At 43.2% G+C, this 13,814-nt stretch overlaps 1 protein-coding gene across 2 annotated transcripts in view; it reads left to right on the forward strand.

Annotated features, from left to right (window-relative positions):
* Positions 1–476: 476 nt before the first annotated feature.
* PYGO1 (pygopus family PHD finger 1) overlaps positions 477–13,814 on the forward strand; it is a 28,280-nt gene continuing 14,942 nt past the window's right edge. Inside the window, exon 1 of one of the 2 annotated variants that reach the window (XR_009496206.1) lies at positions 477–1,811. Coding sequence is in view for 1 of the 2 variants with exons in the window: in XM_002690892.5 (XP_002690938.1) it covers positions 1,763–1,811 (49 nt within the window). In the remaining variant the exon portion in view is untranslated. The remainder of the gene's footprint in view (positions 1,812–13,814) is intronic. The other variant, XM_002690892.5, reaches the window with a different exon arrangement.

Raw genomic sequence — 13,814 nt, forward strand, 5'->3', positions numbered from 1 at the left:
TGCCTCCTGTAAAAATTTTCCTAGCCTATCCTAGTCTGAATCTTAAAATTAGAAATTTCTCTCCAAACGTATTAAATGAGAAAGGGTAACATTTGTTCCATGCCCACACTATATCCTGTCTTTGAAGCTGATTCCTCTGCTTTGGTGCTTGTCTGTCACGTAGTTCTTAAGACCGTACATCGGCTTCGTGTTTATACCTGTTCTGTCATTATCTGTGCAACTCAATGAGTTCTATGGGTCTTGTCTTCGAAAGGAAGAGACTCCTGTTTGTAATCATATGATTAATGAGTGCTTCTCAGTGATTCTCGATTAGAATGGTCAGTGCCTCACCTGATTGAAGATTAAAGTCTACACCTACAGAATGTCTTTAGTAGAACTGGAAACCTAACAAACAGGGAAAACATTTCCGTGAAAGTTAAGTCAAAGAATGTCAGAGTCAGAAGAGATCTGAGATGTAGCCCCACTGCCTTTTCAAGATCAGAAATCTGAGACCCAGAGAGGTTACTTAAGTTGCTTTAGGTCACACAGCATAAATGGATGTGGAATCAGTAATCATACAATCACACGGCTTTGTGTGTGTGTTGGGGGGGAAAGGGCAGGGGGGTCCTTCTCCTAAAATTTGACGTCTACATCAGGTTCAGGTGCCCCATCGCTCCCACCCACCCTCCTTTCTTATATTAATTCTGCATCGCTTTCCGAAGAATCAGGTCGTGAAAACTTGCAGTTGTGGCATTCTACAAGCAGGTGTCCAGACCACGGACACGGAGTGGGGAATCTGGGTCTCCACTTGCCCGCGGAGAACTCTCCAGCCCCCGCATACAAAGTTTCCTCGGTTCGTACGTTTCTCTTTCAGATCCCTGGCCGCGAGGGCCAAGATGCCTGCTGTGGCCTCGGAAGAAGTTCGGAGATGCCGATTCCTCGAAGAAGCCGGGGAGCGTCGGCCGCCGAGCCGGGCGTCCTCTAGCCGGGTGGTGGCGGCGGCGGAGGGGCAGCGCCGCGCTCGGAGCAGCGTGGGGCTGGGCGGGGCGGCCCCTAGGCGCGCGCTGCCCGCCCCGACTGCCAGGGCCGCGGGCCCGCTAGCCCCGCGCGGAGCGAGAGGCGCGCGCGGGCCGTGGGGGCTGGGCCGAGGCGGAGCGCTAGGCGGCGGCGGGAGGCACCGCGGGACCAGGCAGCGGCCCCCCCGCCCCACCGAAGTCCGTCCCCGCGCGGGGCTGGGGAGCTCGGGGCGGGGAAGCCGCGGGGCCGCGCCACGTCCCTCGCCCGCCCCAGAGCGGGTTTTGCAGGCGGCTCCAGGCTGGGAGCTTTTGTGTCTGCGACTCGGGAGCGGTGAGAGCGCAGACCTCCTCCTCAGAGGGCGCTGTGAGTGCGCCTCCTGGGCCCGACCGCCCGCCTCCCGCCTCCCCTGTCAGCGGCTCCTGAGGCGGCGGCGGCGGCGAAGAAGGAGTGGGAGGAGGCGGCGGCGGCGGCGCACTCGTCCTCCGCACACGCCGGCCCCGGGCGGGGGGCCGCCCCGAGGCCGCGCTCCCGCCGCCGCCGCTGAGCCCGGCCGGACCCCGCACGCCGCCCGGCCGCCCGGAGGCCTCGTCCTCCTCCCAAACTTTGCAAAGTCGCCCCGCGTCCTTGCCGCCCTCGGCCGCGCCTCAGCTCTGAGGCTCGCCTCGCAGCCGCAGCGGCCCCGCGAGCAGGAGGAGGAGCCGCCGCCGCAGCATCAAAGAGACCGAATTCCCGCGGCCTGGGGGGGAGTCATGCTTTGCGGTCTGTAATGTCAGCAGAACAGGAGAAGGATCCCATTTCGCTGAAGAGAGTTCGAGGTAACCGAGAAGGGCGCCGGGTTGAGGGAAGCGGGGTGAGCGGGGCGCGCGGGGGCCGCGTGCCCGGCCGCCGGGAGGCCACGGGGCTCTGTCCGGGCCTAACTCCGCGCAGCCCGCGTCCCGCCTGCGCCCCGGGGCCCGGGCTGCGGTCGAAGGCGCGCGGCCCCGGCGCTCGCCCGCCCGCAGGACCACCGCGCCGGGCCCTGGCCGCCCCGACTTTGTGTTAGGAGGCAGTTGAAGCCGCACTCCGCATCCCTTCATACCCCGCTTCTCGCCCACCTTACCTCGTTGGCCAGACACAGCACAATAGGCAGCTCAGAGGGTGAGAAAGAAACACCCCCGGCAGAGACCACGAACGGTGCCTACCCCCCACAAAAAAGTAAGTTGGACCGCACTGGAGTTGACGCTCTTGCAGAAGGTGTGCCGGGCCTTCGCGTCTCTCCCGGGCCCCCTTCCCACCTTCCAAAAGGCAACAAACATGCAGCTTATTTTCCTTAGGAAAGGAGAAACTATATTCATTGAAAACGCTTTCCTCTATTGGCTTGTGGATAAGAAGCAAGTCGCCCCAAATCAGTTTTACACACGGTCGGTCGGCTGGCTTCTTCCTCGCACACGAGTTAGGAATTTCCCTGCTGCCTTACTAAGAAATATCAGAGGGAACGTGTGCCAGACAAAAGATACTGCCTGTAAGTTCAGACGTCAAGTGCCGTCTCGAAATTTGGGGAGTGTCCTCCAGCTCTTTATTTCTAGCGTTCAATAAGGTTAAGGTTGAAAGTCCTAAAGTTGAAGTCATACAGTTTGCTCATTAAGCAAATATTTATTGAACATCTACTCTGTGCTCGGCACTGTTTTTGACACTGGGATACCACGGTGAACAAAGCAAAAAGACCATCTTCACCCACCAGGAATTCAAACTAGTGGGGTAAACAAATGATGAACAAATGAAAGGTATAGAATGTCAAATGGTAAGTGCTATGGAAAAGGTCAAAGCAGGGAGAGTGGTTGGAAAGTATGTATGGGGGTGGGGAGGTAGTGATTATTTATAAGAGGGCTCACCTGGAAGATGAAGTTTGGCAAAGATCCGAAGGAAGTGATAGAGCAGAGCCCTACGGATAGGCGTGGGAATAGCAGTATTGGCAAGAGGAACAGCAAGTGCAAGGGCCCTGGGTCTGGAAGTTGTCTAGTGTGCTCAAGCAGCTGCATAGAAACTCTTGTAAGTGGCATGGAGTGAGCAAAGGGACAGTAGTGTGAGCTGAGCTGAAGGATAGGGTGAGTGTGTATTGGGGGTCTTGTGAGCCATTGAAAGATTTTACTTTGGCTTTCACTCTGAGATAGGTGCTGGATGGTTTTGTCTAGGAGAGTGACTGACGTGACTTAGGTTTTTACTTGCCGCTGTGTGGAGAATAGACTGTAGCGAACAAGGGCTAACAAGGGAGGCTACTTAGGAGGTTATTGTAATAAACCTTTCAGCCAAACAAGATAAAGTGCTTTATAAATCAGTAGTAAGGTAAATTTCCAGTTGATTTAAGTGATGTAGAGACTGAGGACCGCAGCCATTCATCTGTGTTTTTGTTTCTTGTGACTAGATATTAAATCTGTAGAACTGGCTTGAGACACAGTGACAATGTGGGATCCAAATAACATCACTTGAGTTTAGATAGAGATTGATTTTCTTAAACATTTAAGCAAAAACATAATTTAGAGCAGAATATTGTTTTTACAGGCTTAACATCAGCACAGTCTTTCTCTTGGTGAAGATTTTCTATTTCAACTTTTCTTTTCTCTTTGTGGTTATGAGTTGCCAAAGCCTTTAAGGAGCAGACTTTCTGAAATAGTTATCTCTTTGATATGTGTACCATATTGTTTTGCCTATTATTGTAAATTATTTTGGGCTTGAAGGAAAAGAAATCGTTATCAAGTTTATACCTTTGAATTCAATTGTCAGTCTTACTCAAATGTAATTTTAAATAAAATTGATGGGTATGTCATTGTGGGTCAAGAGCACAAATCTATCTTTGCTTTGTTACAACTGCTGGTTTTAACTTAGATGTTGGGAATTCACTCAGGTGTCAGTTCAAGAATACTGTGAGAGTTAAGTACCAGAATATAAGACAAAGCACTTTTTAAAATAAAAAGCTGATACGAAGAGGAGTTTTTATAATAAGTCGTTTTGTACTAATTAGAACATTAATTTTTAAAGCATTCTAAAATTATTTTATAATCCATAAAAGGTACCAGTATATCTACCTGAGCTCTTCTGAAGCACGGTTCTGCTGAACTTCACTGCCCTGAAGCTTTTGGTTATAATTTATGTCATCTGACTGCTTATAAGAATGTGGTGTTTGCAGAACATAATCTCTTGAACATTGCTTCTCAAACTGTTTCTCCATCCATTGATATACATAGGCAGACTTTTTAATGGTTATGTATTTCATGTGTATAAAAAGTGTAAGTCATCAAACCTCTTGCTGAGGATAAGGCTAAGATATAGATGATAGATAGATAGACATAATAGGTAGATAGATCTCTCTACATATCTGTATATGTATAGATAGAGATATATGTATAGATATATCTCTATCTATACATATATCTCTATCTATACATATATCTCTATCTATACATATATCTATCTACACATGTATCTCTACATGTTTATCTCTAGAGAGACCTATATATATATTTAAATTTAGAAGAATTATTAGAAAATAATATTATAGGTATAACTCAGATATGGCAAAATTAGGACAACATGAATGACTTAAGGACTTTATAATAGTATACTCTGTAGACCTAAAGCACCATGATTCCTTAGGATGCTTATACAAAATGTAGCTTCCTGGACCCACAGAATTAGGATTTCTGAAAGATTTCTCTGCATCCTTAACAAGCTCTCCTGTGGGTCCTTATGTACACAAAAGTTTGAGAACTGCTGTTGTTAGACCTAGGTTATGATAGGTAAGTGGACCAGAGGAAGTGGACTGGTAGTTTTCCAAACTTGTCCTGATATTTTAATATTAGATTCAGAGTTCATATCTAGAAAGGCCAAGTATCTTTCTCATATTTCCTACCAGTTCTTACCAGCTCCCAAGCCCTCAGCCCTTGATTGAAAGACAGATCCATGAGGATATGTGCAATATCTTGATTCTTTTTCTTTTTCTTCCCTAACTGCTTTGCTCACAGGAGATACTAGATGAATGAATGAGTGAATACATGAAGGAACTCATTCATATCTTTATGCTGCTTTCAGATTGTCCATAGCCTCTCCCACCAGTTTTTACTTGCCCTTTTCCCTTAAAATGTTACCATCATCCTTAGTTTAACCAACAGTCCTGTTATCCAGTATTCTGATGACAATACTTGTTCATTTATTCAACAGATATTTATTGGGTAGACAATGGGAATACATTGATAAGAAGACATAACGCTTGTCTTCACTAACTTTTAGTGTAGTCTGGGATACTGAAAAGTAATCATTTACAAACAGTGTGATAAGTGCTGTGATCATCTATGAAAAAATAAACATATAACCCCTCTTTAAGGGAGTCAAGGAAGGCCTCCTGGAGGAAAGTTTTAAGAAGCAGTGGGTGTTCCTTTGTTTTAAATGTAGAAAGAGCAGCAAGGAGGATGAGGGGTGAGAAGAAGGTCTAGGAACTTAGTGATGATTTTGAGAAGGCACTTTTGGGAGAAAACCATATTTCAAAGTGCTGAATGTTAAGTGGTGAAGATGTGATTTAAAAGAAGCTTGGTGGCGGAAGGAAATACGTAGCCAATAGATTGAAAAGAGTCGAGACAAAGTTTGTGTGGGTTCTCTTTGTTTACTTTTTCTCCCTTGAACAATAATAGACATATTAGTAGACCAACAGAAGGACCTGATTTAGAGGAAGACGGGAGACACTGAAAAAGCAACGGAAAAAGAGAATAATTCATTAATAAAGCGTTCAGTACATATAAAAAATATCTACTGTGTGCTAGGTACTTGCTGTTGTGGAAGTTGGGCATGAAATAGACAAGGCTCCTATCCTCATAAATCAAGTTTCTGCATATGAGAGAAGGAATAGCATCAAGGATGCAAATGAAGAGTTAGTCTTAGAGAATTAAAGAGAAAATGAAGAAGAAAAGCAAATTTAGAGTTGAAGCATTCATTTCAGATGAAATGCTATTTTTTTTACATAAATGTCACATTTATTGTTTCAAATACAATTCTGTCTGATTTACTACTGATTTTGTGTGGAAAAATTAAGACAGCTGACATTATATGACTCATGTCAGAACTGTGGTGAACACTATATAATATCAAGATAATTCCATCTAGACTATGAATAAATGATAGTTCTTTAGTAGAAATTTCACTAGTCATGAGGCAAAAGTGATTAAATAGCTATCTGCTTTTAAAAGACTGTAACCTTCAGGTGAAAAGCTTTTAACCAGAGTTGAAATGACACTGAAGAGGTGAGGATGTATTTTAGAGTGGCATAATAACACAGAAATGTCACAGAAGCATACATGGTAGACGGTACTAAAAAAATACAGACCATCTTGATAAGAGGAGTGTATGGAAGATTTGGATTAAGATAGAAGAGTAAGCATAATTTACGTAGTCATAGAACTGAGGGAAGCAACCGGTGAGAGAAAATCTAAAGGACAGAATTTTGAGGGGGATCGTTGTTTTGTTTTATTTTTTAATTAGCATAAGTAAGGACTAGGCAGAGTGTCAGGAAGGCGAGTTTGGTTTTCAGCACGTTGAATGAGTATCCCCGTGGGATGTTGCAGAGTATGCAATGGATATACATGGTTTGGAACTGAGGTGGGTGGTCTGAGCCAGAAATAGAGATCTGGAAGTTATCAGTAAACATGTGAATATTAATTTGATGCCTTGGGAGTAGATGAGCTTGCCCAAGAGAGTGAAAAGTTAGAAGAAAAAAGCATTGAGGAAAGCAACTTTGGGAACACTAATGTTTAGGAGATAAGAGGGAAAAGAGGGCGCTGAAAAACAGAATGCCAAGGAGTAGCCAGAGAGATAGAGAAAAACAGAAGAGAATGGTGTCACAGATATATAAAAGAATAATTGATGAGGGAGCGATAAATGGGTTTTGTTGTTAACAAATGGAATGAAAGGTGTCTGTGAGACCTTCAGCATGCTTTTCCTCCCATATTCCCTAACTTGATAAAGATCATTTATTTAGTAACCCAAACCCATCCCCCAGTGCAACTCAGCACTGTCCCAGAGTCCTAGATATTCTGTCTCTTTAGTATGTTTTGTACTTGTCATCTCCTAGTCTTTCCACAGCTACTTCTTTTAGTTCAGATTTTGCTTATCTCTGATTATTACACTAACCCTGTCACTGGTTTCAGTGACCCATTTTGTCTTTTTTAACCCATTTTCCACATTGCTACTTCCTGCTGGTGATATATAACTGCCATTTATTAAGTACTTACCAAGCAGTTTTCTAAGTAGTTTAATCATCTCGATAACCCTGTAAGTTATGTTATTATTATTCTAGGTTTACGGTTGAGGAACTGATGTTCAGAGAGGTTTAGCAATATGTGGTAATGTAACATATTCAAGTCTGCCTGCTAAGTTGCTTCAGTCATGTCTGACTCTTTGTGGCCCCATTGACTATAGCCTGCCAGGCTCCCCTCTCCACGGGGTTTTCCCAGCTAGAATATTAGAGTGGCTTGCCGTTTCCTCCTCCAAGAAATCTTCCTGACCCAGGGATTGAACCTGCGCCTCTGGTGTCTCTTGCATTGGCAGGCAGGAACTTTACCACTAGTGCCACCTGGGAAGCCCATATTCAAGTCTACCCAGCCAGTAAGTGGCAAAGCTAGGATGTAAATTCTGGGGCCTCAAATCCTAGCCACACAGTGCTCCCCAAACACAGTTTAGTCACATTACTCTTTTTTGTAAAATTCGTTGGTTTCCCGTTGCATTTCTGATGAAAATCCAACCTTCTTATGTTGACCCAATCTAACATTCCTATCTTCTTATTTGACCCAGGCCTACCACTTAGTCCTCCATCCTTCATATTCATGACATGTTCATCCTTGTCTCCCATGCTCCATTTCTGAAATATTCACATTTCCTCTCTAGATGTCATGAGCTCTCTTGCCTTTACATTTTTCTTTGCACATTCTGTTCCTTCTGCTAGGCATGTCCTCTTCTTTTTCCTAACTTTGCTACGATACCCATCTTCAAAGCATCAGCTCCATTGAGACCTCCCATTATTAGAGGTGTTATTGTATAGAGTCAGCTTTCCTCTTGGACACCATCTACCCACCCTTCTAAGCTTTACCTTTGTGAGCAGCCTTAAACTGCACCACAGTAATGCAAAGATTGTTAGTTTGGGGAGAACAGCTGGCACAGGAACCACAAATATTTAAAAACTTAAATGACTGAGGTTGAGGGCTTGAGTTTAATATTTATTACATGCCCAGATTGATATAGATTTGAGGCATCATATAGTGGACACTTTCTGCCTTGCATTTGAAAAGGAAATAATGTGTTTTTCATTTCAGTCATATACGGCCGTTTTGCCAAATGCTTGATGGAATTCATGTAACACTATATTCACACATTCACAATGTTTCCATTCCATGGTAGAGACCAGTATTATTAAAGTGTATGTTTCAGGTGAAGATAAAGCTGTTTAGCTAAGAAGCTCACATCCAACTGACAGTATATGCTAGATTTCTGTGCTGTTACGAAAAACTGATATTTGAGTGTCCAGTGATTGTGTCGTCACTGCTGGTTATTAGATATTGATAGGATGTTAAGTACTGTAGAAACGGAAGTGAAGTACGCTAGTGATAAAGTTTAGTCTAAAGGGAAACAAAATGAGGACTAGCAATTGAGGGTAGCAATTGAGGGTCTGCTCTGTGCCAGGCAGTGTATTAGGTACTGTTTCAGTCTGTTTGGGCTGCTGTAACAGAATGCCATAGACGCGGGGGTTTGTAAACAACAGATATTTTATTTCTTACTATTCTTTTCTAAAAAACTTTTATTTACTTACTTATTTTTGGCTGTGCTGGATCTTTGTTTCTGTGCACAAGCTTTTCTCTAGTTGTGGCGTACAGGGGCTACTCTAGTTGCAGTGTGCATCTTCTCATTGCAGTGGCTTCTGTTGTTGCAGAGCACAGGCTGTAGAGCACGCAGACTTCAGTAGTCACCCCGCTCAGGCTCAGTAGTTGTGGTGCATATGCTTAGTTGCCCTGCAGTCATGTGGATTCGTCCCAGATCAGGGATCAGACTCGTGTCCCCTGCTTTGGCAGGCAGATTCTTAAACACTGGACCACCAGGGAAGTCCTATTTCTTACAGTTCTGACAGCTAGAAAATCTGAAAGCAAGGAGCCAGCAGACTTGGTGTCTGGTGAAGACCCACTTTGTGGTTCATAGACAAGTCTTCCTACTCTGTCCTAATATGGCAAGGGGTGAGGAAACTCTCCTAGGTCTGTTTCATAGGGGCAGACAGAGCCCACTTGACCTAATCACCTGTCAAAGACCCCACCTCCTAATACCATCACACTGAGATTAGGATTTCAACATAAGTATTTCGGAGGGCAAAACCTGGTTTGAGTCAAATTGGTCTAGAGTACATACTTATTCTAATTCATTCACATTTTAAAATACACACTTGGAATAATGCTGAAGCAGGTCTGTTTAAAGGAAAATATTAGAATACTCATTGGAAGGACTGATGCTGAAGCGCCAATACTTTGGCCACCTGATGCGAAGAGCTGACTTATTGGAAAAGACTCTCATGCTGGGAAAGTTGAGGGCAAGAGAAGGGGGTGACAGAGGATGAGATGGTTGGATGGCATCATTGACTCAATGGACAAGAGTGTGAGCAAGCTCTGGGAGATAGTGAAGGACAGCGAAGCCTGGCATACTGCAGTCCACAGGGTCACAAAGAGTTGGATACAACTGAACGACTGAACAACAAAAATGTTTTAAAATAATGCAGTCATATTACTTACAAGAACAGTTACTATCACATACCAAACCATAATGTGATAAAATGAATAAAATGAGTTTAATAAAAGAAAATTTAAAATATAGGAGGCACACTCATATCTAGTGTACAAGAATAATGTTCCCTTTAAAGACTTGGTGCCAAAATAGATTGAGTCTTAAACCTAAAGAATAAAGAAGTTGTACCTAGACCAAGAAAAAACCATAAGAGGCCTAAAGTAAATAATCCACTCTTTAAAAAGGGAAAAAATTGATTTTAAGAAATAAAAAGTGCTTACAAATACTTCCCTGGTGGCTCAGATGGTAAAGAATCCACCTGCAGTACGGAAGACCTGGGTTTGATCCCTAGATTGGGACAATCCCCTGGAGAAGGGAACAGCTACCCACTCCATATTCTGGCCTGGAGAATGCCATGGACTGTGTAGTCCATGGGGGTTGCAAAGAGTCAGACACTACTGAGCGACTTTCACTTTCACTTTGGCTTTCCTGGTGGCCCAGATGGTTAAGTGTCTGCCTGCAATGCAGGAGACCCGGGTTTAGTCCTTGGGTCAGGAAGACCCCTTGTTAAAGAAATGACAACCCGATTCAGTATTCTTGCCTGGAAAATCCCACAGATGGAGGAGCCCGTCAGGGTATAGTCCGTGGGGTTGCAAAGAGTTGGATACAACTGAGTGACTAACACATACAAATAAATGATTTTATCCTTATAAATGAGTTTCATATAAAAATCATTAATTTGTAGAGTCTTTAGATGGGAAAAAATAGCTTCATTTAATAGGTTGGAAACTCCCCTAAGATGATAAGGAGAGAAATAAGCTTCCAGATCTACATAAAAGGTAAAAGTTTATTTTGCTTAATTGAGATTGATTGACATAATGAAGGGTGATAATATATAGATTAAATTCCTTTACTTTCTTAGGATGAGAGAGGTTTCTTTCCCTATTGTGGACATCACTCCTTCCAACTTCTCTGCCCCTTGTGCATTCGGAGGGCACTGGGCAGGTAGGAGTGAAGAGATAAGATTAAGAAGTTCAAGAATTAACAAAAGGATCAGAGTAGCCATTGTTACAACAAGCTTTGAAAGTTCCCTTTTCTTGGTTCTGTGCCCCACAGCTCTCAACTTCTGGCTGAAATGGTCATGGTTTCCCTTGAAGAGTGTAGAGCAGATAGAGAGAAGCTCTGGCATCAAGTTATTAAGATAACCTAAATAACTACCTCTATAATCACTACTTTCCCTCCTTAGGGATTTTGGCCTTGCAGCTTCATTTCTAAGGAGTAATAATTACAGAAATTCTTGGTAGCTTATATTCTAATTAGCCCCAATGAGCATTAATCTGATTTAACGTGACTTATTATATCATGGAGATGACAGAACCAGCATTATTAGAGACAGTGATGGGAGGGACCTAGGTAAGGCCAAGAGTCAAGCCATTGGAAATGGCCTCATTAACTTTTTAGATGAATAATCAGTGGGGCAACAGAGACCAGTGGGAACTTGAAGGATTGTTTTATGGAGGAAAATATTAGACTCTTAAATAAAAAAGTAATACTATAAAATTCAGTTTTCAAAAAAGAATTTTAGATGGCTTTGCTCACAGATTACTTGAAAATATGGAATTTATTTAAATGATTCCAAATGTCAGAGTTTTGCCTTATAGTAAATATAGAAATTATTATTAAAGTTTCAGAAAGTGAACAGAGATGATAGAGTAGATTTCGTTCATCTTTAAATTACAGTATTTTAATAGAAAAAGTTACAGCTATTCAGTAGTCTTAATAATGCTGTGGAAAAGGTAATTTATATGTACTAGAAGAGACTCAGAGAAGGCAATGGCATCCCACTCCAGTACTCTTGCCTGGGAAATCCCATGGATGGAGGAGCCTGGTGGGCTGCAGTCCATGGGGTCACTAAGAGTCAGACATGATTGAGCAACTTTTCACTTTCATGCATTGGAGAAGGAAATGGCAACCCACTCCAGTGTTCTTGCCTGGAGAATCTCAGGGACAGAGGAGCCTGGTGGGCTTCTGTCTGTGGGGTTGCACAGAGTTGGACATGGCTGACGTGACTTAGCAGCAGCAGCAGCAGAAGAGACTAATGTATTAATCAGTTCAGTTCAGTTCAGTCGCTCAGTTTTGTCTGACTCTTTGCAACTGCATGGACTGCAGGACCCAGGTATCCCTGTCCATCACCAACTCCCAGAGTTTACTAAAGTCATGTCCATCGAGTCAGTGATGCCATCCAGCCATCTCATCCTCTGTCGTCCCCTTCTCCCGCCTTCAATCTTTCCCAGCATCAGGGTCTTTTCAGATGAGTTGGTTCTTTGCATGGGGTGGCAAAAGTATTGGAGTTTCAGCTTCAGCATCAGTCCTTCCAATGAATATTCGAGACTGATTTCCTTTAGGATGGACTGGTTGGATTTCCTAGCTGTCCAAGGGACTCTCAAGAGTCTTCTCTAACACCATAGTTCAAAAGCATCAATTCTTCAGTGCTCATCTTTCTTTATAGTCCAACTCTCACATCCATACATGACTACTGGAAAAACCATAGCTTTTGACTAGATGGACCTTTGTTGGCAAAGTGATGTCTCTGCTTTTTAATATTCTGTCTAGACTGGTCATAACTTTTCTTCCAAGGAGCAAGCGTCTTTTAATTTCATGGCTACAGTCACCATCTGCAGTGATTTTGGAGCCCAAAAAAATAAAGTTTGCCACTGTCTCCACTGTTTGCCCATCTATTTGCCATGAAGTGATGGGACCAGATGCCATGATCTTAGTTTTCTGAATGCTGAGCTTTAAGCCAACTTTTTCACTCTCCTCTTTCACTTTCGTCAAGAGGCTCTTTAGTTCTTCTTTGCTTTCAGCCATAAGGGTGGTGTCATCTGCATATCTGAAGTTATTGATATTTTTCCTGGAATCTTGATTTCAGCTTGTGCTTCATCCAGCCCAGCATTTCTCATGATGTACTCTACATATAAGTTAAATAAGCAGGGTGGCAATGTACAGCCTTGACGTACTCCCTTTCCTATTTGGAACCAGTCTGTTGTTCCATGTCCAGTTCTAACTGTTGCTTCCTGACCTGCATACAGATTTCTCAAGAGGCAGGTCAGGTGGTCTGGTATTTCCCTCTCTTTCAGAATTTTCCACAGATTGTGGTGATCCACAAAGTCAAAGGCTTTGGCATAGTCAATAAAGCAGAAATAGATATTTTTCTGGAACTCTCTTGCTTTTTTGATCATCCAACAGATGTTGGGAATTTGATTTCTGGTTCCTCTGCCTTTTCTAAAACCAACTTGAACATCTGGAAGTTCACGGTTCACGTACTGTTGGAGCCTTGCTTGGAAAATTTTGAGGATTCATTTGTTAGCATGTGAGATGAGTGCAATTGTGCGGTAGTTTGAGCATTCTTTGGCATTGCCTTTCTTTGGGATTAGAATGAAAACTGACCTTTTCCAGTCCTGTGGCCACTGCTGCATTTTCCAAATTTGCTGACATATTGAGTGCAACACTTTCACAGCATCATCTTTTAGGATTTGAAATAGCTCCACTGGAATTCCATCACCTCCACTAGCTTTGTTCGTAGTGATGCTTTCTAAGGTCCACTTGACTTCACATTCCAGGATGTCTGGCTCCAGATGAGTGATCACACCATCGTGATTTTCTGGGTCATGAAGATCTTTTTTGTACAGTTCTTCTGTGTATTCTTGCCACCTTTTCCTAATATCTTCTGCTTCTGTTAGGTCCATACCATTTCTGTCCTTTATCGAGCCCATCTTTGCATAAAGTGTTCCCTTGGTATCTCTAATTTTCTTGAAGAGATCTCTAGTCTTTCCCAATCTATTATTTTCCTCTCTTTCTTTGCACTGATCACTGAGGAAGGCTTTCTTATTTCTCCTTGCTATTCTTTGGAACGCTACATTCAAATGGGTATTCTTTCCTTTTCTCCTTTGCTTTTCACTTCTCTTCTTTTCACAGCTATTTGTAAGGCCTCCTTAGACAACCATTTTGCCTTTTTGCATTGATTTTTCTTGGGGATG

Source organism: Bos taurus, chromosome 10 (assembly GCF_002263795.3).
Source record: "Bos taurus isolate L1 Dominette 01449 registration number 42190680 breed Hereford chromosome 10, ARS-UCD2.0, whole genome shotgun sequence".
Classification (NCBI taxonomy): Eukaryota; Metazoa; Chordata; class Mammalia; order Artiodactyla; family Bovidae; genus Bos; species Bos taurus.